The sequence below is a fragment of the Salmo salar genome, chromosome 05 (assembly GCF_965601325.2).
Source record: "Salmo salar chromosome 05, fSalSal1, whole genome shotgun sequence".
Lineage (NCBI taxonomy): Eukaryota > Metazoa > Chordata > Actinopteri > Salmoniformes > Salmonidae > Salmo > Salmo salar.
In genome coordinates this window covers 73,732,951-73,757,246 of record NC_138295.1, presented here as the reverse complement: position 1 = coordinate 73,757,246, position 24,296 = coordinate 73,732,951, and the positions used below count along the sequence as shown (strand labels likewise).

Below are 24,296 nucleotides of genomic sequence, written 5' to 3'. Positions count from 1 at the left end.
AACGTTCTCTCAGACAGGATCATACTGCCTGCCAGGCGCTGTTCAGGGCTTAAATGCCCCACGAGCGCAATTATTTGGTATAAAACTGCGTGCGCTTTTACGTGTAGGAGCAAGCATGACCAGAGATGACCAGGGCGCGTAGGGTGTCGGCAAAGCTAGGGAACGTGCGGACAGACTTGTGCCACTATCGTATATAAGTCGGTGACGAGAGAGGGAGGGGAGCAAGTGCTGAACATTCTTCTAAGCATACAGTTCTAGATAATGGACTAAAGGGAGATACGATAATCTATTTGGCACCAAACAGGAATTACGGTAAAATAGCCTATATCGTTTTACTATTGTGAAGTTAGCAAACATTTGTATTTGTTCATTTAGAACGAGAAGGGATGTATTTATAGACATAGATTTATTTATAGACTTTAGTCAATAGTAGTCATCAGGAGGACGCTCTGTCAGAATTAGTGGGGTATAGAATAGAATAGGATGAAATTTAATTAAACCTGTATCATCACCACTTTCATAAAATACATCATAATGTCAATATCAATCTAGGGAAACGTTGATTTCTTTCTCATTTGAAAATTAGAGTTGAAACTGATGGTGAGATGAGGGAGGAAGGAAGAAGAAGAGGGAGGGTTTTATCATCATGTCTTTTGCTGCTCAAACCAGATAGTCTACTGTACAGTAGAGGTTGAATTTGTGCATCCATAGGTAAAATATACTCTGCTGTCTATGCAGCTGCTAGGCTTGATGTGTTTCAGCTGTTTTAGTTCGTCATTTCTAATGTATTAAAATGCTTCTGTTTTTATTTTTCTCTACAGGTGGTTCCTCTGCAAACTGCTGTTTGGACTGCCTACATTGTTTACCTTGCAAATGAGAGCCTAGTTTTGGAAGGAGAAACTCAAACAAAGTATTTAACTTGGAGTTATTTGATCTTTCCTGAGGAAGTCAGACAGTGAAACATAATTCAAGATGGAGAATATGGAAGCTGGGAAGGTAAGCAACACATTAGGTCTGTCATCTCGTTTCTCACATCTTCTCACATCTACTATTCTCCAGTGCTTGACTTGGACTGAAATAGGTGCTGGTACTATTTATATTTAGGTGCAGGAACTCCACAATACTTTTGAGATAATATTCTATAAAAGGTGCAGGAACTCAAGCAGTAGTAATTTTGAGGTGCTGGTACTCAGCTCTGGTGAGCTACTGCCCAAGTCGAGTACTGGTCTTCTCACAGAGTTACTGACCACATCATATGACTTTATTCATTTATTCATGTTGCTTCTTTTTGTTGTTGTTGCAATTTCAGTTTTTAATGTTTCCTTCCACAACATAACAATGCAATTGAATTACATCACCATTTGAACAACATTAGTTACTCTACCATAACACCAGTTGTGCAACAGTATTTCTACTACTACTCTTCTCCTCCACCTCTTTGTACATTATACATTCATTTATCTCTGGTGACTATTTCATAAACAATCCGCATCCACCAGCACTGTTTCCTGAGGAAGAGTAGAGCAATGTGTTTTTCCCTCCCTGTCTTTGTCTCCCTACCTTTAATGAGTCAGTCAGAGAATGGTATTTACAAGGAGACGGGTAAGTACTACTTTTCCTCTCTGGTATGTAGAAGAACAGGGGCTGGGGTGGAAGGGAAGTGGGAGAGGAAAGAGAGAGAGAGGGGGATAGAGAAGGAGAAAGGGGATTGGCGGATGCTACAGATACAGGTGGCGTGTCTGAACTTGAGCGGGTCTGTTTTATTCTCTGGCCTGTACCTGCATGTAGGACTAGGAGAGACAGACAGAATGAGGGAAGAGAGAGTGATATGTAATAAGGGAGGTGGGTAAAGCAAATGATGTGTGAGGTGAGAGAAAGGAGTAGAAAGAGCCATATGATAGAGGGAGCAATAGCAATAGCAATAGCAATAGTAATAGTGTGACAGAGGGATAGAGTTATAAGCCCTTGTAAACAGTAGCTATGTGGAGATTATCCATTAGGCCTAGATTGGCCATCAGACCCCCCATGATGAACCCTGTGACCTCAGATCTCCATACATTGACTTAGCAACACAAGGCTTTCCTTATTCTCTATCACTTACATAAAGTGCCCCTAAAAACACTGCTAACCTAGTCATGATTACACTCTTAAACCACTCTAAAATGACAGATGGATTGGATGCTTACTGTTACCAGATGCTTCTTCATATGGTTGCCTAGCTACAACATGGCTTGTCTTTTGAAACAGGTTGCACACTGTTGGTTGTCTTTCTCTTCTTTGTGGCTGTTAGGCAATGAGACTTTCCTACCAACTTTTGATGTGAAATTGAGCTTCTTGCCAATAGCATGTCACTCACTGACCATGTTGTTACACTACATGACCAAAAGTATTTGGACATCTGCTTGTCGAACATCTCATTCCAAAATCATGGGCATTAATATGGAGTTGGTCCCCCCTTTGCTGCTAGAACAGTCTCCACTCTTCTGGGAAGGCTTTCCACTAGATGTTGGAACATTGCTGCGGGGACTTCCATTCAGCCACAAGAGCATTAGTGAGGTCAGGCACAGATGTTGGGTCGATTAGGCCTGGCTCGCAGTCAGTATTCCAATTCATTACAAAGGTGTTTGATGGGGTTGAGGTCAGGCCTCTGTGCAGGCCAGTCAAGTTCTTCCACACCAATCTCGACAAACCATTTCTGTATGGACCTCGCTTTGTGCACAGGGGCATTGTCATGCTGAACAGGAAAGGGCCTTCCCCAAACTGTTGCAACAAAGTTGGAAGCATAGAATCGTCTAGAGTGTCATTGTATGCTGTAGTGTTAAGATTTCCCTTCACTGGAACTAAGGGGCCTAACCCGAACCATGAAAAACAGGCCTAGACCATTATTCGTCCTCCACCAAACTTTACAGTTGGCGCTATGCATTCGGGCAGGTAGTGTTCTCCTGGCATGCGCCAAACCCAGATTAATCTGTCGGACTGGCAGATGGTGAAGCGTGATTCATCACTCCAGAGAACGCATTTCCACTGCTCCAGAGTACAATGGCTGTGAGCTTTACACCACTCCAGCTGTCACTTGCCATTGTGCATGGTGATCTTAGGCTTGTGTGTGACTGCTCCGCCATGGAAACCCTTTTCATGAAGCTCCCGACGATCAGTTATTGTGCTGACGTTGCTTCCAGAGGCAGTTTGGAACTCGGTAGTGAGTATTGCAACCGAGGACAGACCATTTTTACACTCTAGGGGCTTCAGCACTCAGCGGTCCCGTTCTGTGAGCTTGTGTTGCCTACTACTTTGCGGCGGAGCCTTTGTTGCTCCTATACGTTTCCATTTCACAATAACACCACTTACAGTTGACAGCTCTAGCAGGGCAGAAATTTGACAAACTGACTAGTTGGAAAGGTGGCATCTTATGACGGTGCCAAGTTGAATGTGACTGAGCTCTTCAGTAAGGCCATTCTACTGCCAATGTTTGTCTATGGAGATTGCGGTGTGCTCGATTTTATAAATCTGTCAGCAACGAGTGTGGCTTAAATAGCCAAATATACTAATTTGAAGGGGTATCCACATACCTTTGTATATATAGTGTATATTGACTAACAGCACTGATGGGAAATGAGAAATGTAACAAATAGGGAGGTTCAAGACCCTTGTAAGGCATCACAGTAAAATGGAGGGATGTATTGCAAAAGGAAATAGCAAAACGGTATTATACTGGGAAAGAAGTGTTAGTCTGTGGACATTGGAGAGTTGGAGTTTAGATCAGAATGAATGGTGGATTGGCCACTGTGGGTGAAAATCCAGCACTTGCAGAAAGATGAAATGAGGAATAGAGAGACAGAGAATCAGATAGACAGATAATAGGATGAGAAACAGAAGGACTTCATTATACATCAGAAATCACTTTTCCGGTCATGTGGCACACACACACACACACACACACACACACACACACACACACACACACACACACACACACACACACACACACACACACACACACACACACACACACACACACACACACACACACACACACACAGCAGGCAGGCACACATTGACATAAATGCACATGTCTATATAGGTTTGTGTAAAACAAGTTGTGCTATTCAACAAGCTTTACAGGCTTTTTAGTATAGTACAGTATGTGTGGTATACACACACTCAACCATGCTACTCACTGTTTATTATCTATGAGTCACTTTACCCCTGCCTACGTGTACATATTACCTCAATTACCTCGACTAACCTATACCCCCGCAAATTGACTTTGTACCGGTACCCCCTGTATATAGCCTCCACATTGACTCTGTACCGGTACCCCCCTGTATATAGCCTCCACATTGACTCTGTACCGGTACCCCCTGTATATAGCCTCCACATTGACTCTGTACCGGTACCCCCTGTATATAGCCTCCACATTGACTCTGTACCGGTACCCCCTGTATATAGCCTCCACATTGACTCAGTACCGGTACCCCCTGTATATAGCCTCCACATTGACTCGGTACCGGTACCCCCTGTATATAGCCTCCACATTGACTCGGTACCGGTACCCCCTGTATATAGCCTCCACATTGACTCGGTACCGGTACCCCCTGTATATAGCCTCCACATCGACTCTGTACCGGTACCCCCTGTATATAGCCTCCACATTGACTCTGTACCGGTACCCCCTGTATATAGCCTCCACATTGACTCGGTACCGGTACCCCCTGTATATAGCCTCCACATTGACTCGGTACCGGTACCCCCTGTATATAGCCTCCACATTGACTCTGTACCGGTACCCCCTGTATATAGCCTCCACATTGACTCTGTACCGGTACCCCCTGTATATAGCCTCCACATTGACTCGGTACCGGTACCCCCTGTATATAGCCTCCACATTGACTCGGTACCGGTACCCCCTGTATATAGCCTCCACATTGACTCGGTACCGGTACCCCCTGTATATAGCCTCCACATTGACTCGGTACCGGTACCCCCTGTATATAGCCTCCACATTGACTCGGTACCGGTACCCCCTGTATATAGCCTCCACATTGACTCGGTACCGGTACCCCCTGTATATAGCCTCCACATTGACTCGGTACCGGTACCCCCTGTATATAGCCTAACTGTGACGGTATTCAGTACAGTAAATGATGTGCTCACACACTCTTTCTTGCTGTCTTACTCAACATTAAAGCTGGAATCCTTAATGGTCAAACTGACACATCAGTTTGGGCTATTACAACAACAAAGAAGTTACTGGAAACAACGAACACTGTATTTTTTTCCTCAGACATTGCAGGAGCGATAGAACAGCACTGCAAATGTTTTATTTAACTAGGAAAGTCAGTTAAGAACAAATTCTAATTTATGATGATGGCCTACCAAAAGGCATAAGGCGGGTACGGGGGATGGGATTAAAAATAAAAATGTAGGCCAAAACACACATCCCGACAAGAGAGACACCACAACACTACAGAAAGAGAGACCTAAGACAACAACATAGCAAGGCAGCAACACGTGACAACACAGCATGGTAGAAACACAACATGACAACAACACGGTTGCAACACAACATGGCAGGAGTACAACATGGTAGCAGCACAAAACATAGTACAAGCATTATTGGGCACAGACAACAGCACAAAGGCCAAGCCCCTCACCTCCACTTCGTCAACAAAAACAATAACAACGGCCGTGGGGCAGACAAAGGCACTGATTCCTCTACTGCAGTTTCCATCTTTAACATGTCTGTGCAGATTAAATATGAAGGCCTACGTCTATTAAAGAGACACACTCACCAGCCTGTCCTCCAGCCCGTACCTTTGGAGACAGTCAAAACACACTCACCAGCCTGTCCTCCAGCCCGTACCTTTGGAGACAGTCGAAACTTGTTGACTTGCACAACATCTGTTTTACACAAACCTATAAAGATTTACATCATCTCATGGGGATTATTATTTTGAAGGGGACCCTGTTTTACTGTCTTTAAATATCTTACTTCACTTGTAGTAGGTCTATTCATTCAGTTTTCAGATTGTTTTAGATGACTGGGTATTGTAATGTCACAAGGCCAGAATGTCCTTCCTAGAGAAATACAATATGCCTGATTAGTACTATCACAGAACATAACACTTTTATCAGTGTAACTTGGGTGATGAAACCCTTAGAGCATTTTATTCTTATGGCACCGGCATCTGTGTTTTTAGTGTTAGCCCAGGCTACCTCCGTATGTAGTCATTCTGTGTCAGTTGGTCTTTGATTTGAATTATGTTCCAGAACTAGGCCTCTTAATTATGCCTCCTACACATACAGTACCAGTCAAAGGTTTGGACACACCTACTCATTCAGTTTTTTTTTCAAATTTGTACTATTTTCATAATCAAAACTATGAAATAACACACACACAATCATGTAGTAACCAAAAAAGTGTTATACAAATCAAAATACATTTTATATTTGAGATTCTTCAAAGTAGCCACCCTTTGCCTTGATGACAGCTTTGCACACTCTTGGCATTCTCTCAACCAGCTTCATGAGGTAGTCAGTCACCTGGAATGAATTTCAAATAACAGGTGTGCATTGGTAAAAGTTAATTTGTGGAATTTCTCTCCTTAATGCGTTTGAGCCGATCAGTTGTGTTATGACAAGGTAGGTGTGGTATAGAGAACATAGCCCTATTTGGTAAAATATCAAGTCCATATTATGGTAAGAACAGCTCAAATAAGCAAATAGAAGTCCATCATTACTTTAAGACATAAAGGTTAGTCAATCTGGAAAATTTCAAGACCTTTTAACGTTTCTTCAAGTGCAGTCACAAAAACCATCAAGCGCTATGATGAAACTGGCTCTCATGATGACCGCCACAGGAAAGGAAGACCCAGAGTTACCTCTGCTGCAGAGGATGAATTCATTAGAGTTACCAGACTCAGATTGCAGCCCAAATTAATCCTTCACAGAGTTCAAGTAACAGACACATCTCAACATCAACTGTTCCGAATACACTGCGTGAATCAGGCCTTCATGGTCGAATTCCTGCAAAGAAACCACTACTAAAGGACACCAATAATAAGAAGAGACTTGCTTGGGCCAAGAAACACGAGCGATGGACATTAGACCGATGGAAATCTGTCCTTGGGTCTGATGAGTCCAAATTCGAGATTGTTGATTCCAACCACTGTGTCTTTGTGAGACGCAGAGTAGGTGAACTAATGATCTCCGCATGTGTGGTTCCTACCGTGAAGTATGGAGAAGGAGGTGTGATGGTGTGGGGGTTCTTTGCTGGTGACACTGTCAGTGATTTATTTAGAATTCAAGGCAGACTTAACTAGGATGGCTACCACAGATTTCTGCAGCGTTACGCCATCCCATCTGGTTTGCACTTAGTGGGACAATGACCCAACACACCTCCAGGCTTTGTAAGGGCTACTTGACCAAGAAGGAGAGTGATGGAGTGCTGCATCAGATGACCTGGCCTCCACAATCACCCGTCCTCAACCCAATTGAGATGGTTTGGGATGAGTTGGACCGCAGAGTGAAAGAAAAGCAGCCAAAAAGTGCTCAGCAAATGTGGGAACTCCTTCAAGACTGTTGGAAAAGCATTCCAGGTGAAGCTGGTTGAAAAAATGGCAAGAGTGTGCAAAGCTGTCATCAAGGCAAAGGGTGGCTACTTTGAATAATCTAAAATCTAAAATATATCTTGATTTGTTTTTTGGTTACTACATGATTCCATATGTTATTTCATAGTTTTGATGTCTTCACTATTATTCTGCAATGTGGAAAATAGCAAAAATAAAGAAAAACCCTTGATTGAGGAGGTGTGTCCAAACTTTTGACTGGTATTGTATATTAGGACCGTTATGATAACGTAACGATCAGTTTTCCTTTACATTCCTGTACACACGTAGCCTATAGCTCATAACATTAAGACAAAGGAGATGATCGTGGACTACAGGAAAAGGAGGGCTGAGCATTCTCATCGACAGGGCTGTAGTGGAGCAGGTAGAGAGCTTCAAGTTCCTTGGTGTCCACATCACCAACAAACTATCATGGTTCAAGCACACCAAGACAGTCGTGAAGGGGGCACAATAATGCCTATTCCCCCTCAGGAGACTGAAAAGATTTGGCACAGGTCCTCAGATCCTCAAAATGTTCTACAGTCGTGGCCAAACGTTTTGAGAGTGATACAAATATTAATTTCCACAAAGTTTGCTGCTTCAGTGTCTTTAGATATTTTTGTCAGACGTTACCATGGAATACTTTTATTTACAATTACATGAAGTTGATGCAAAGAGTCAATATTTGCAGTGTTGACCCTTCTTTTTCAGGACATCTGCAATCCGCCCTGGCATGCTGTCAATTAACTTCTGGGCCACATCCTGACTAATGGCAGCCCATTCTTGCATAATCAATGCTTGGAGTTTGTCAGAATTTGTGGGTTTTTGTTTGTCCACCCGCCTCTTGAGGATTGACCACAAGGTCTCAATGGTATTAAGGTCTGGGGAGTTTCCTGGCCATGGACCCAAAATATCAATGTTTTGTTCCCAGAGCCACTTAGTTATCACTTTTGCCTTATGGCAAGGTGCTCCATCATGCTGGAAAAGGCATTGTTCGTCACCAAACTGTTCCTGGATGGTTGGGAGAAGTTGCTCTCGGAGGATGTGTTGGTACCATTCTTTATTCATGGCTGTGTTCTTAGGCAAAATTGTGAATGAGCCCACTCCCTTGGCTGAGAAGCAACCCCACACATGAATGGTCTCAGGATGCTTTAATGTTGGCATGACACAGGACAAATGGTAGCGCTCACCTTGTCTTCTCCGGACAAGCTTTTTTCCGGATGCCCCAAACAATCGGAAAGGGGATTCATCCGAGAAAATGACTTCACCTCAGTCCTCAGCAGTCCAATCCCTGTACCTTTTGCAGAATATCAGTCTGTCCCTGATGTTCTTTCTGGAGAGAAGTGGCTTCTTTGCTGCCCTTCTTGACACCAGGCCATCCTCCAAAAGTCTTTGCCTCACTGTGCGTGCAGATGCACTCACACCTGCCTGCTGCCATTCCTGAGCAAGCTCTGTACTGGTGGTGCCTCGATCCCGCAGCTGAATCAACTTTAGGAGACGGTCCTGGCGTTTGCTGGACTTTCTTGGGCGCCCTGAAGCCTTCTTCACAACAATTGAACCGCTCTCCTTGAAGTTCTTGATGATCCGATAAATGGTTGATTTAGGTGCAATCTTACTGGCAGCAATATCCTTGCCTGTGAAGCCCTTTTTGTGCAAAGCAATGATGACGGCACGTGTTTCCTTGCAGGTAACCATGGCTGACAGAGGAAGAACAATGATTCCAAGCACCACCCTCCTTCTGAAGCTTCCAATCTGTTATTCGAACTCAATCAGCATGACAGAGTGATCTCCAGCCTTGTCCTTGTCAACACTCATACCTGTGTTAATGAGAGAATCATTGACATGATGTTAGCTGGTCCTTTTGTGGCAGGGCTGAAATGCAGTGGACATGTTTTTGGGGGATTCAGTACATTTGCATGGCAAAGAGGGACTTTGCAATTAATTGCAATTCATCTGATCGCTCTTCATAACATTCTAGAGTATATGCAAATTGCCATCATACAAACTGAGGCAGCAGACTTTGTGAAAATTAATATTTGTGTCATTCTCCTAACTTTTGGCCACGACTGTACAGCTGCACCATCGAGAGCATATTAACTGGTTGCATCACCGTCTGGTATGTCAACTTCTCGGCCTCCGACTGCATGGCACTACAGTGGGTAGTGCGTACGGCCCAGTACATCACTGGGGCCAAGCTTCCTGCCATCCAGGACCTCTATATCAGGCGATGTCAGAGGAAGGCCCTAAAAATGGCCTAACACTCCAGCCACCCTAGTCATAGACTGTTCTCTCTGCTACAGCAAGGCAAGCGGTACCAGAGCGCCAAGTCTAGGTCCAAAAGGCTTCTTAACAGCTTCTACCCCCAAGCCATAAGACGGCTGAACAGCTAATCAAATGGCTACCCTGACTATTTGCATTGACCTCAATTATGTACATATTACCTCGACTAACCTGTGTGTGTGTGTAATATTATATTAACTAATATAATCCATCAGTTATACCTTAACTGCAGTGCAATAAAACATTAACTAGAGTGTAATAGTGCAACTTAATGTAAAGTGTTATCCACGGAGCTTTATATCCTATCATATCCTATTCTGTTGCTGACAGTAGCATGAAACCATGAAAACAATATCTTGCTTTTCTTCTGGCTAGTCTTTTCTCCCTAGCAACTGGGTCTGTGTTAATCTTTTGTCTGTGTCATGCAGCCTTCTCCTTATTAGACAATGGCATCTACAGTATAAAGTGTGCCTTGAAAATACCTTAAAATGCCATAAAATTGTTTTAAGTGATAATATTCAGTATTCATACAAGAATTAAATATGAATTAAATTAAATGATTAAATGTTGTAAACTAGTGAAAACATGGGATAACAAAGCTACCGTCATTCAGTATAACGGGTGACATTGTGGTATAACATGAAACTTTTGTTGTGCTGAAGGACAAAAGGATACTGAAGGATGGATTTCATACATAAACATATTTAACAGGCAGTTCCTTGGCCACCTATATAAAGTAATGTTCTTGACCTATAAATATTATCCTTACTTTTCATATTTAATATAGCTTTTTATAAAATAATAACTTTAAAAGTATGTTTTCTGTGTTGTACTGAAGGACATGCGTTTTTGGTACAAAGGTTACTAGAGGGTGAAAAAGTGAAATGATCAGAGATTTACTCACCTCATCACATTGATAGAGGGTCTTCAATGGGTCTTCTTTGTGATGTCACACACTGTCACATGATTACCTTTAAATTGGCTTTTTACCTTTGCGATACTGAATGACATTGATGAAGAGCAAAAGTCCAGACAAAAGTTATTCAAGTTTTTTTTTAAATGATTTTTATACAGTATGTTGCCCATTATTCTATATATTGTTGCAAACACTAACACAATCATGCCATGAGTGTTCATTTATATTTTTAGGATGAATTTCTAAATTTTAAAAACACTTTTGTCTTTAGAATTTTAACACGGACAGTTACACCGAAGGACATTTTGACACTTTAGAGCTCAATAACTCCCTTAATTGAATAGTTTGCAACACAAATATTTCTAGGTCAAAAGAAGGGTAAGAGTTGAGTGATTTAATATTATATTTATACATATTTCTCTTTTTATGTTAAATGAATGGCCTTCGAACACCAAATTTAAACATCTCGTCTTTGGCCCATCTATGTTTAATAGTGTGTGTCATAAAGAGTAGCCTACCTTTGTGTAATAATAACTGATATACTGTCATGTCACTTTCCTATAGCCTACATTCTCTGTAAAAGAGATGTAGTATTTGAGATGAGTAGGTTTTCGTCCTTTAAAAAAGACCACATCAAACAGGGTTTCTTTCCCTGGTCTGGCCCAGGGCTTTGCATAGCAGACGTTCGTTATAACCAATCAGCTTGGTCCTGCTATGTTGCCCAGCTTTAAATGTCACAACTGACTATCTTTCACCAAAAACAAACAGCTAAAAAGAAAACATTTTCATGCCAGATGTATTCACTTGGTATTTGTTTAAGTAGTAGTTAGTATTAGTATATTAACACATATTGGACTGGTATAACAGCCGAACCCAATACAATAGGCCTCAACAGTAGAATAAAGTAGCATAAATCCATAGTAGCATAGAGTCTCTATTCTTCTCACAGTTCATCCTCAAGACTCCGGGTCGATCAGGATTGCGGAACATGGTTCCATTTCCACTGTTTTGTAACACCTAGCCTAGCGTGGCAGTGTAGACAGTGACAGCTTGTGAATGCTCAGAGAGAAAGCAGAAGAGAGGGAGAACAATCACAAACAGAATGGTTCTTTGTGTATTTTCTACTGTCACTGGGAACAACAAGAGCCTTGTGGGCCAAGACACTGGCTATGACACTGGCTATGATGAGAATGACAGAATTATTGTACACTACATCTCCATCCATATTCATTAGACCAGTGGATATCTAATTTCCTGTTTCTCTCTCTCTCTCTCTCTCTCTCTCTCCGCTATCCTTTTCTCTGTCACTTTCTTGTTATGTTTCTCTCTCTCTTTCTATTATTTTAACACCCCTCTCCCTCCATCACCCCTCTCTCTCCCTGTTTTCCCTCTCTCTCTTCCTCTCTCTATCTCTCCTCCATCCCAAGAAGAAGAAGGGAGTGACCTGTTACCTCCTCTACTGCATCACTACAGCCGTCATCGGCTCCCTGCAGTTCGGATACAACACTGGAGTCATCAATGCCCCTGAGCAGGTAGGTGTGTGTGTGTGTGTGTGTGTGTGTGTGTGTGTGTGTGTGTGTGTGTGTGTGTGTGTGTGTGTGTGTGTGTGTGTGTGTGTGCAATACGGGAGTGGTCATAATGGTCATCATTGTTAATGTATTATTTATTCAAATAGGAATGATACCTCCTTTTGTAATCAACTTAGCGTTGTGTCATACTAGTCGGCGCACACACACACACACACACACACACACACACACACACACACACACACACACACACACACACACACACACACACACACACACACACACACACACACACACACACACACACACACACACACACACGGAGTTGGATGGATGTGCTGTTGTTTTCAACTTTGTCTCCCCCTTTTGGGCAGTCAGTTGCAGTACTCATGTGTATTGACTATAACAGTCAGGGCTGGAACAGGGCTAGAACAAATGCCTGCACCCTCTGTACATCTCCAGGACTAGGATTTTAGACCACTTGTCTAAATCCTCAGTGATATTCCCACCCTTTAACCTCTGAAGGTTCTAAGGTTCTGTCATCTCCACTCAGAAACTGCGACGGTTCTTCCAGAATGTGTCTATGGATCGTTATGGAGAACCCTTCTCCTCTGGGACTAACACCATGGTTTGGAGCTTCGCTGTGGCCATCTTCAGTGTGGGGGGTATGGTTGGGTCCTTGTCTGTGGGGGTCATGGTGGACAAGTTTGGGAGGTGAGTTAAGGACTAATGATACAAAGAAATGCAGATGTACAGTAAATGTGTGTGTGGAAGTGGTTTTGTATCTGTAATGACTTTGTACTGTTTTATTTATTTTGTTCCCAGCACCACAATGAGAGGTGTGCGGCGTGTAAATATTTGCTCTCAAAGATGAGCCAAGGGCCCTTAGTCGATTCTGTGCTGTAATGTTAATTGAGGCTGTAGTGTTAATTGCGGTCTTACCTCCTAACTAGAGGTCGACCGATTATGATTTTTCAACACCGATACCAATTATTGGAGGACCAAAAAAAGCAGATACCGATTAATCGTCCGATTTTTATATATATATTTGTAATAATGACAATTACAACAATACTGAATGAACACTTATTTTAACTTAATATAATGCATCAATAAAATCAATTTAGTCTCAAATAAATAATGAAACATGTTCAATTTGGTTTAAATAATGCAAAAACAAAGTGTTGGAGAAGAAAGTAAAAGTGCAATATGTGCCATGTAAAAAAGCTAACATTTAAGTTCCTTGCTCAGAACACATGAAAGCTGGTGGTTCCTTTTAACATGAGTCTTCAATATTCCCAGGTAAGAAGTTTTAGGTTGTAGTTATTATAGGACTATTTCTCTCTATACGATTTATATTTCATATACCTTTGACTATTGGATGTTCTAATAGGTACTTTAGTATTGCCAGCCTAATCTCGGGAGTTGATAGGCTTGAAGTCATAAACAGCGCAATGCTGGAAGCACAACGAAGAGCAGCTGGCAAATGCAGGAAAGTGCTGTTTGAATGAATGCTTACGAGCCTGCTGCTGCCTACCACCGCTCAGTCAGACTGCTCTATCAAATCATAGACTTAATTATAATATAATAACACACAGAAATTCGAGCCTTAGGTCATTAATATGGTAAAATCCGGAAACTATAATTTTGAAAACAAAACGTTTATTCTTTCAGTGAATTACGGAACCGTACCGTATTTTATCTAACGGGTGGCATCCATAAGTCTAAATATTGCTGTTACATTGCACAACCTTCAATGTTATGTCATAATTATGTACAATTCTGGCAAATTAATTACGGTCTTTGTTAGGAAGAAATGGTCTTCACACTGTTCGCAACGAGCCAGGCAGCCCAAACTGCTGCATATACCCTGACTCTGCTTGCACAGAACACAAGAGAAGTGACACAATTTCCCTAGTTAAAAGAAATTCATGTTAGCAGGCAATATTAACTAAATATCCAGGTTTAAAAATATATACTGTGTATTGATTTTAAGAAAGGCGTTGATGTTTATGGTTAGGTACACATTGGTGCAACAACAGTGCTTTTTTCGCGAATGCGCTTGTTAAATCACCCATTTGGCGAAGTAGGCTATGATTCAATGATAAATTAACAGGCACCGCATCGATTATATGCAACGCAGGACAATCTAGATAAACTAGTAATATCATCAACCATGTGTAGTTAACTAGTGATTATGTTAAGATTGATTGTTTTTTATAAGATAAGTTTTATGCTAGCTAGCACCTTACCTTGGCTCCTTGCTGCACTCGTATAACAGGTCGTCAGCCTGCCACGCAGTCTCCTCGTGGAGTGCAATGTAATCGACCATAATCGGTGTCCAAAAATTACGATTACCGATTGTTATGAAAACTTGAAATAGGCCCTAATTAATCGGCCATTACGATTAATCGGTCAACCTCTACTCCTAACCTGGCCTCATCTCACCTCACTTCATCACTCTTTATTTAGCAGGCCATTCATGGTCCTTGGCAGGGCACTGGACTAAATGGCTTCCCTCCATCTTTCTAACCATCACACATTTTTCCTCCTACTTTCTTTCTTTTCTTTCCCCTTTTCCTATCCTCCTCTCTCTGTCTCTCTCCCTCTTCCCAGGCGGAAGTCCATGCTCCTGGCCAATGTGCTGGCCCTTCTGGGTGGAACTCTGATGGGTCTGTCCAGCCTCTGTAAGTCCTTTGAGATGGTCATCATTGGCAGGCTGGTCATTGGCGTGTTCTGTGGCCTGTGTACGGGACTGACACCCATGTACGTGGGAGAGCTGGCCCCCACGCACCTCAGGGGGGCCTTCGGCACCCTCCACCAGCTGGGAGTGGTCATTGGCATCCTGGTGGCACAGGTACCACAGAGAGGACCAGGCACTGGTTCACTTTCATCATTTAGGTTATTTTAGTTCAAACTCTACTGAGTTTATGGTAATTAATTGAACTTAATGTTATTGAGGTCAACTGAATTAAATGCTGTTCATTTCACTGAATGTAATTGACCGATCTCCTTTTCTGTACAATCAAGTCAGTTAAATTTGTTTTAGTTTGAGCATTACTTTTCTACTACCTTAGGCTTTAACCCTGGCTATCCTGTTGTCCCTCTCTGCTCTGTAGGTCTTTGGTCTGGAGTTTCTGCTGGGGTCAGACTCCCTGTGGCCCCTCCTGCTGTCCCTGACGGCCATCCCTGCTGTGGTGCAGAGCATCATGTTGCCCTTCTGCCCAGAGAGCCCCCGCTACCTCCTCATCAGCCTCAACCAGGAGGAGGAGGCTCGCAAAGGTCAGGGGGAGGAGACATGTTACTGATCACATTACACACAGGAGATGCTACTGATCATGTTACACATAGGAGATGTTACTGATCATGTTACACATAGATGTTACTGATCATATTACACACAGGAGATGTTACTGATCATATTAAATAAAGGAGATGTTACTGATCATATTGCACAGCACTCATTTAGGTGACTTTTTTATTTGACTGTTTATTTAGAAACTATGTGGTGTAAAAAATTACTCCGTTGTTTATTTGGGATTCATTAGTATCAGAAAATGCCTAGTATTTAAAAAATATCTCGCCCTCCCTCCAGCCCTGGTGCGTCTGCGTGGCTGTGAGGACGTAAGTGATGACATCCAGGAGATGAAGGAAGAAGGGATGAAGATGGCCATGGAGAAGAAGGTCACTATTCCAGAACTCTTCCGCTCGCCAGCCTACCGTCAGCCAATCATCATCGCCATCATCCTGCAGCTCTCCCAGCAGCTCTCTGGCATCAACGCAGTGAGTAGACTACAACTCCCACAATGCAACATAATTAGGGCCAGGAGTTATTCCATACTACATAATTGAACTAGGAAAAACCTCAGGGAAACGCCTTTAAGAAGGACAGAGAGTTTTTCCTTCTCATAATCCATGACCCCTGATCTAACAATACATGACAGTTGGAAGCAATATGGTGGAAACCTATCGAGCCATTTTATAAATTAGTAATGAAGGAAAGGAGATGAGGAAAGAGAAGCATAGCCACAGATTTCAAAAGAATAAGTTCTCAATGAGCCTTTCCAGATAAAGTTATTGCGTATAGGCATATGTAGTAGGACGTGTAATGTTGCAACTGTCACAGTTCTACAGAAGTCACAGTTCAACGTTAGAATACTGAAACGAAATGATTCAGTGAAGAGATGCCAACATACAGAGACTGTCAAGGCACCACCTCCTCTTCAGCCCAGAGGCTGAGGAAGGAAGCGTTTGATTAAGTGGAATGGATGTAGCATAATAACATGACTAGCGAGATGATCACCCTAAGATCTAATGGAGATTGTCTGTTGATAAGGTCAGTTAACCTGGCTGTCAGTCTGAGTTAGCGTTAGCCAAGTTTATCCTGACTCAGACAGACCCAGGTTAAAGGTCAATGCAAAGACCTTTAAACTGGGCCTAATTCAGACAGATGTTAGAGGGCCCTTTTACTGAACTGTTTATTGACGTGTATATAGATATGTATAGTGGAACTGTTGTTTATTGATGTGTTCATGCAGGGCTCAACTGCTAAATAGACAGTGGTCTTAGAATGACTCCCTTCTTAAATAAAAGTTACATAAAACAATTATAAATACAGCATCAATCAAACCCAGATGGCCACAGAACACACTGAAACAACAGCCCTCTCTCTGTCTGTAGGAGTAAACATGGGTCAATAACAACTAGATTTAACTAGATACATATCCTCATATTGGTTCCCTCTCTCCTACTTCCTCCTCAGGTGTTCTACTATTCGACAGGTATATTTGACACTGCCGGGGTGACCCAGCCCATCTATGCCACTATAGGAGCTGGGGTGGTCAACACTCTATTCACAGTGGTGTCTGTAAGTATTTTAACACATATCTGGTCAAGTATAATAATACAGAAATAGTACAGTTTGATAGTGCACTACTTTTGACCAGACTCTACTATGAAATGTGATACCCTTGGACACATTCTAAGCACTTCCTTGTTTGATTCACAGCTCTTTCTGGTGGAGAGGGCGGGACGAAGGACCCTGCACCTTATCGGATTGGCTGGAATGGCTGTCAGTGCTCTGCTCATGACCATCTCCCTCTCATTAGTGGTGAGTTTCAATCTCGGCTGTCCATCATTTCAAATGTCAAGAACCCGACAATAACTATTCTTGTCCCACCATAAATATCCTTGACTGGATTTTATTCCACTGCTTAACATTGAAAATGATCCACCACCATTGTTGCAACCCCTATTACTACTCTGTTCAACCTTTCGTATCGTCTGAGATTCCTAAAGATTGGAATGCGGCCCTTCAAAGGGGGCGACACTCTAGACCCAAACTGTTACAGACCTATATCCATCCTGCCCTTCTAAAGTCTTCGGAAGCCAAGTGAACAAACATATCACAGACCATTTCGAATCCCACCGTACCTTCTCCGCTATGCAATCTGGTTTCCGAGCTGGTCACGGGTGCAACTCAGCCACGCTCAAGGTCCTAAACGATATCATAACCTCCATCGATAAAAAACAGTACTGTGCAGCCATCTTCATCGACCTGGCCAAGGCTTTCGACTCTGTCAATCACCGTATTCTTATCGGCAGACTCAACAGCCTTGGTTTCTCTAATGACTGCCTCGCCTGGTTCACTAACTACTTCTCAGATAGAGTTTAGTGTGTCAAATTGGAGGGCCTGTTGGACCTCTGGTAGTCTCTATGGGGGTGCCACAGGGTTCAATTCTCGGGCCGACTCTTTTCTCTGCTGCTGGTGATTCTCTGATCCACCTCTACGCAGACGACACCATTCTGTATACTTCTGGCCCCTCTTTGGACACTGTGTTAACAAACCTCCAAACGAGCTTCAACGCCATACAACACTCCTTCCGTGGCCTCCAACTGCTTTTAAATGCTAGTAAAACTAAATGCATGCTCTTCAACCGATCGCTGCCCGTACCCGCCCGCCCGACTAGCATAACTACTCTGGACGGTTCTGACTTAGAATATGTGGACAACTATAAATACCTAGGTGTCTGGTTAGACTGTAAACTCTCCTTCCAGACTCACATTAAGCATCTCCAATCCAAAGTTAAATCTAGAATCAGCTTCCTATTTCGCAACAAAGCCTCCTTCACTCATGCTGCTAAACATACCCTCGTAAAACTGACTATCCTACTGATCCTTGACTTTGGCGATGTCATTTACAAAATAGCCTCCAACACTCTACTCAACAAATTCGATGCAGTCTATCACAGTGCCATCCGTTTTGTCACCAAAGCCCCATATAATACCCACCACTGCGACCTGTATGCTCTCGTTGGCTGGTCCTCGCTTCATATTCGTCGCCAAACCCACTGGCTTCAGTCCTTGCTAGGTAAAGCTCCGCCTTATCTCAGCTCACTTGTCACCATAGCAACACCCACACGTAGCACACCCTCCAGCAGGTATATTTCACTGGTCATCCCCAAAGCCAACAACTCCTTTGGCCGCCTTTCCTTCCAATTCTCTGCTGCCAATGACTGGAACGAATTGCAAAAATCACTGAAGTTGGAGATTTATATCTCCCTCACTAACTTTAATCGTCAGCTGTCAGAGCAGCTTACCGATCGCTGCAGCTAGACACAGCACATCTGTAAATAGCCCATCCAACCAACTACCTACCTCATCCCCATGTTTGTTTTTGTTTTTCTGCTCTTTTGCACACCAGTATTTCTACTTGCACATCCTCAATTACACATATATCACTCCAGTGTAAATTGCTAAATTGTAATTACTTCGCCACTATTGGCCTATTTATTGCATTACATCCTTACTTCATTGGCACAGACTGTATATAGATTGTTCTATTGTGTTATTGACTGTACGTTTGTTTACCCCATGTGTAACTCTGTGTTGTTGTTTTTGTCACACTGCTTTGCTTTATCTTGGCCAGGTCGCAGTTGCAAATGAGAACTTGTTCTCAACTGGCCTACCTGGTTAAATAAAGGTGAAAAAAACCACACAAAAAAACATGTTTGATCTCTCCATTCCCTCCCTCCTCTCTGAGTAGAAGACCAACACATCTCTGAGCTACCTGGCCATCGTGGCGGTGTTTGCCTTCGTGGCCAGTTTTGAGATGGGCCCAGGTCCTATCCCATGGTTCATAGTTGCTGAGTTGTTCTCCCAGGGGCCTCGGCCTGCAGCTATGGCCGTCGCCGGCTGCTCCAACTGGACCGCCAACTTCCTGGTCGGGCTGGGCTTCCCCAAACTGGAGGTAGGTTCTTCTTCCTCATCCTACCCCTCTCACTACAGACACCTATGTATATGTATCAAGATAAATCTGCAGGCCTCAAAGCTGAATGAATGGGATTGGCACCGTTATAAGACCAAAACATCAGACAAACTTTACAGAGATTGTGTTACTCTCTAACCTCCTCTCTCGCTCTCTTTTACAGGAGCTGTGTGGTCCTTACGTCTTCATCATCTTCATGATCTTCCTCATATTCTTCATTGTCTTCACCTACTTCAAAGTCCCGGAGACCAAGGGGCGGACCTTTGACGACATTGCCAAAGGATTCGCCAGCACTGCAGGAGCCCAATCTCCTCCCCCAGAGGGTATGGTCACCCTGCCCGTTTCCCCGACGACGGAGAAAGTTCCAATGGTTGAGTTTCCGACGGAAGAGAAGTAAAAGAAGGGATTGTCAGCGAATCCGTAGATAGTGGAACAGTTAGACAACAGGGTTACAGGGTTAGGCAAGCCCCTTGTGCATAGATACTGTAATGTAGGGAGTTTAAGTTCAAAACAAAACTTTTTGTCCATTTGAGGTTGAATTGGACTTTTAAAGTGCAGGTCTAGAGATATGCACTGTTATGGAGAGGAGCTTCCATATGAAATAGCAGCTTAGTGTCGAGGTGTGTGTATAGTGTGTGTTGGGAATAGGGTTGGGGATGATCATGCAGGCATCATGAGAGTGCGTGTCAAAGAGGAGTTATGTTTACTGTGTGTGTCAGTGTGTGCATGTGTGTGTGTGCCTTCAGTCATTTTCTTTTAAACTGCCTAAAGTATTTATTACTGTAAGTTATTAATGATCATTTGTAATGATCTTTTACCAATGCCCAAGTAATTTATGACACTTATTTTTAGGTGACTTACCTCATAGACGCCAATCATTATTTAATCAATGACAATTTTTACTACTGTACTTTTTAATGATTGACATTACAATAAAAACCTTTATAGTATTAGCATGTAAGAGGATAAACATTCCAACAAATATGTTCAGTAACAAACTTCCCGTATTGTCCTTCACTTGGGTGAAAGGGGAATAGGATTTGGGTTGATGTGTACTGAGGTCAGTGTGTTTGGGAGGACAGTACGGGAACCTAAAAATCCTCTCTGCCTGGTGTCTCCTAACCTAGCCTATCTGTCTCTCTGCCTGGTGTATCCTAACCTAGCCTATCTGTCTCTCTGCCTGGTGTATCCTAACCTAGCCTATCTGTCTCTCTGCCTGGTGTATCCTAACCTAGCCTATCTGTCTCTCTGCCTGGTGTATCCTAACCTAGCCTATCTGTCTCTCTGCCTGGTGTATCCTAACCTAGCCTATCTGTCTCTCTGCCTGGTGTATCCTAACCTAGCCTATCTGTCTCTCTGCCTGGTGTATCCTAACCTAGCCTATCTGTCTCTCTGCCTGGTGTATCCTAACCTAGCCTATCTGTCTCTCTGCCTGGTGTATCCTAACCTAGCCTATCTGTCTCTCTGCCTGGTGTATCCTAACCTAGCCTATCTGTCTCTCTGCCTGGTGTATCCTAACCTAGCCTATCTGTCTCTCTGCCTGGTGTATCCTAACCTAGCCTATCTGTCTCTCTGCCTGGTGTATCCTAACCTAGCCTATCTGTCTCTCTGCCTGGTGTATCCTAACCTAGCCTATCTGTCTCTCTGCCTGGTGTATCCTAACCTAGCCTTTACGTCTCTGGAGCCTGACCTTGAACTGTCACAGAGACTCAACAGCACGGACGTGTCTCTCCCTGAATACTGAGTCAGCTAGAACACTGGCCCACTAATGGCTCACCCATATCTGTGGCTTCTGTCTGCCTCATCAGACTACTTACAGTATACGCTTCCAATGCCTGGCTGGACTATCATAGCTATGCTAATGAGGAGTTCAGTAGTAACATTTCTTCAAATATCCAAATAGTACATCAAACATAGATTCTGGGTTCGGCCAGTATGATAGTAGAATTATTTGACAGCATGATAACAGTCTCTTCAAGACAGTTAGATTGAGAGAATGTGTGGAGGAACTTTGAAGAATCTCAGATGTACTCCAATTCATGGGGCGGCAGGTAGCCTAGTGGTTAGAGTATTGGGCCAGTAATCAAAAGGTTGCTGGATCGAATCCCTGAGCTGAGGTAAAAATCTGTCGTTCTGCTCCTGAACAAGGCAGTTAACCCACTGTTCCCCGGTAGGCTGTCATTGTAAGTAAGAATTTGTTCTTAACTAACTTGCCTAGTTAAATAAATGTTAAATAAAAAAATCATGTATCAGCTAGGGTTAGAGGCAGTATATGGAGCAAAGCCATTCAACCACTACTAGTACTTGGAAAGTCTACATTGACCTCAGTGTGATGTATAGTGGCTACACAGTTTTTGGAGTGAGATCTCACAATCTACTAAAGACAACCGCGTGTAACATGAGCTGTGATTGCTTTGTGTATGAAGACTTCTATATATTCTATATATCATAGAATATAATTTATCATAGACTAGAGCTAACCTTTATATTTTTAATCAGACCGTTTCTAAGAGTGAATTTCTAGTCATTTTAACAACCTACCAAGTGTGAAGTATATGATCACAGTAGAAGACGATATATGACTTGTTAGGAACATCCTGAAAATAGTTGTTCCAACAAGGTGTCTACCGTTAAATGAGAGTACACACCAACCCTAAAGTAATAGTATTTATTGTGACAACAACATGCTAAAAGTGTCTAAAAATCGTGAAACTTCAGTGGTGTAATACTGTATTGTGATTGTGGAGTCTTGTGTAGGTTTTGACCAGGTTAGTTGTTGCTATACATGGTTGAAAGTTATTTCTACTATATTGTAGCTAATATTCCATAATGGTGGCAAATATCTTCTCTGTGTCTCATACATTATCTGATAATGCATTTTTGTTGTATTATTACTCATGTGATGTTGTTACTCATTGATAACTGAGCACTTTTCTACCTTTTGGCCTAAAACAACATTTGACCTATCATCACTTTGGCAATCTGGCTTTTCTTAGATGGTTGTGAATGTGGTGTGTACATATAAAGTATGTCAATATGTGTCTGTTACAAAATACATTCCTGTTATGATAGCTTTCCTCATAGCTTTCATAACTCATTTCATAATGTTTCTGGCACTGCTGCTTGCACTCTGCACATACTACTGAATGTAGCTATCGTGATGTACTCTACCATTCGCTGCCATATATATTGTGCTAACATGATGTTAATGTGTATATTATGAATGCAACGGTTCAATGGGCGCTCTTGTGTATTAATTCATTGTCTTAGTATGTAAATGTTCCACTGTACAGGAGATTTTTTTTCTTCTTAAAAAATTACCTTTCTTGGCCCAATCATTTTTAATTTTAACAACCTAGAAAGTTAAAGACAAGTTAAAGAGAGAGAGAGAGAGACCAGAGAGAGAGACCAGAGAGAGAGACCAGAGAGAGAGAGACCAGAGAGAGAGAGAGCAGAGAGAGAGACCAGAGCGAGACCAGAGAGAGAGACCAGAGAGAGAGAGACCAGAGAGAGAGAGAGACCAGAGAGAGAGAGAGAGACAAGAGAGAAACCAGAGAGAGAGAGAGACCAGAGAGAGAGAGTGACCAGAGAGAGAGAGACAAGAGAGAGACCAGAGAGAGAGAGAGAGACCAGAGAGAGAGAGAGACCAGAAAGAGACCAGAGAGAGAGAGAGAGAGAGAGAGAGAGACCAGAGAGAGACCAGAGAGAGAGAGCGACCAGACAGAAGAGAGAGAGAGAGCGACCAGAGAGAGAGACCAGGGAGAGACCAGAGAGAGGGAGAGACCAGAGAACGAGAACAGATCTAGATGAATGAGTCAATGAGTACTGTATAAATTCGTTTTTTTTCTCCTTATTGTGTTGTAATAAAGAGTCACTCAAGCTTTGAGCAACTAAAATAAAATAATATTTGTATTTTAAATGGAATCTGTGACTATATTTTTGTTCCATTGATAAATCAGAAGAGTCTTATATACTCAGTTGTTTTTTTTTCTTCCTCAAATACATAAAGTCACTTTCCTTGTATCTGTGTGTGTATATCAACCTCACTGTATGTATTCTGTGAGTGTTTATTCTATGGTTATTTCTGTGTTCTATGTAACGCTATTTCTTGGTTACAAATGCTTCTTGGTAGAAACTACATTTCCCATGATACAACACAAAACCTACTCTGCCTTGTAGAATTCACTAAACACTGTAACAACGTAATGATGTTTGACCTGGAAATAAAGCCACTAGTGACCATACCAACTGGTGAGTTCTGATTCCTTGTACAGTCCAACACTCAACTCCCAGTTAGTGCAGCACATGTTATAAGTGCAGTGCACGTCACCAGTCCTCATTCAATTATTTGTCATTTTCTCCTGATACTCCTGATTCTCCTGATACAGTGTCTGCATGTTCTGGTTTAGTACACACATTTACAACAGTGCCAAGCCGTTGCATTAGTCAGAGGTCTACTGTTACTGTAGGCTAGGTTAGATGGATTATATTTCTTCCTGTCTCTGCCTCCCTTAATGAGGATCACAGTTCAGCAGATACCTCCACTCTCGAGGGGTTAAATGCGAGAGACACATTTCAGTTGAATGCATTCAGTTGTACAACTGACTAGGTATCCCCCTTTCCCTTTCCTTTCCATGGAAAATCTACCGAACATTTAGTCACTGCAGAGAATTGCAGCATGAAAGTCTGCTTGAGCA

At 42.5% G+C, this 24,296-nt stretch overlaps 1 protein-coding gene across 4 annotated transcripts; it reads left to right on the top strand.

Moving 5' to 3' along the window:
• The first annotated feature begins 19 nt into the window (after nt 1-19).
• Nucleotides 20-23,843, top strand: LOC106605841 (solute carrier family 2, facilitated glucose transporter member 3). 4 transcript variants are annotated; one of them, XM_014201817.3, is made up of 11 exons: nt 20-312; nt 822-996; nt 12,231-12,335; nt 12,886-13,046; nt 14,949-15,189; nt 15,452-15,614; nt 15,928-16,115; nt 17,095-17,199; nt 17,341-17,442; nt 19,378-19,581; nt 19,763-23,843. In XM_014201817.3, the coding sequence occupies exons 2-11, from the start codon at nt 973-975 to the stop codon at nt 19,994-19,996; spliced, it is 1,527 nt and encodes a 508-aa protein (XP_014057292.1). In that variant the 5' UTR covers nt 20-312; nt 822-972; the 3' UTR covers nt 19,997-23,843. The 4 variants fall into 4 exon arrangements, with proteins under 4 accessions (XP_014057292.1, XP_014057293.1, XP_045574740.1 ...); XM_014201818.3 differs by having other exon boundaries at nt 21-312; nt 12,234-12,335; XM_045718784.2 differs by lacking the exon at nt 20-312 and adding an exon at nt 626-711 and having other exon boundaries at nt 12,234-12,335.
• The last annotated feature ends 453 nt before the right edge of the window (nt 23,844-24,296 follow it).

Bases quoted from the DNA above. Each gene is read 5' to 3' on its own strand.
- LOC106605841 (XM_014201817.3), top strand. From the start codon at position 973: ATGGAGAATATGGAAGCTGGGAAG. The intron at 12,336-12,885 runs GTAGGTGTGTGT...ATCTCCACTCAG, and splicing joins TCATCAATGCCCCTGAGCAG to AAACTGCGACGGTTCTTCCA. The intron at 17,443-19,377 runs GTGAGTTTCAAT...CTCTCTGAGTAG, and splicing joins CCATCTCCCTCTCATTAGTG to AAGACCAACACATCTCTGAG.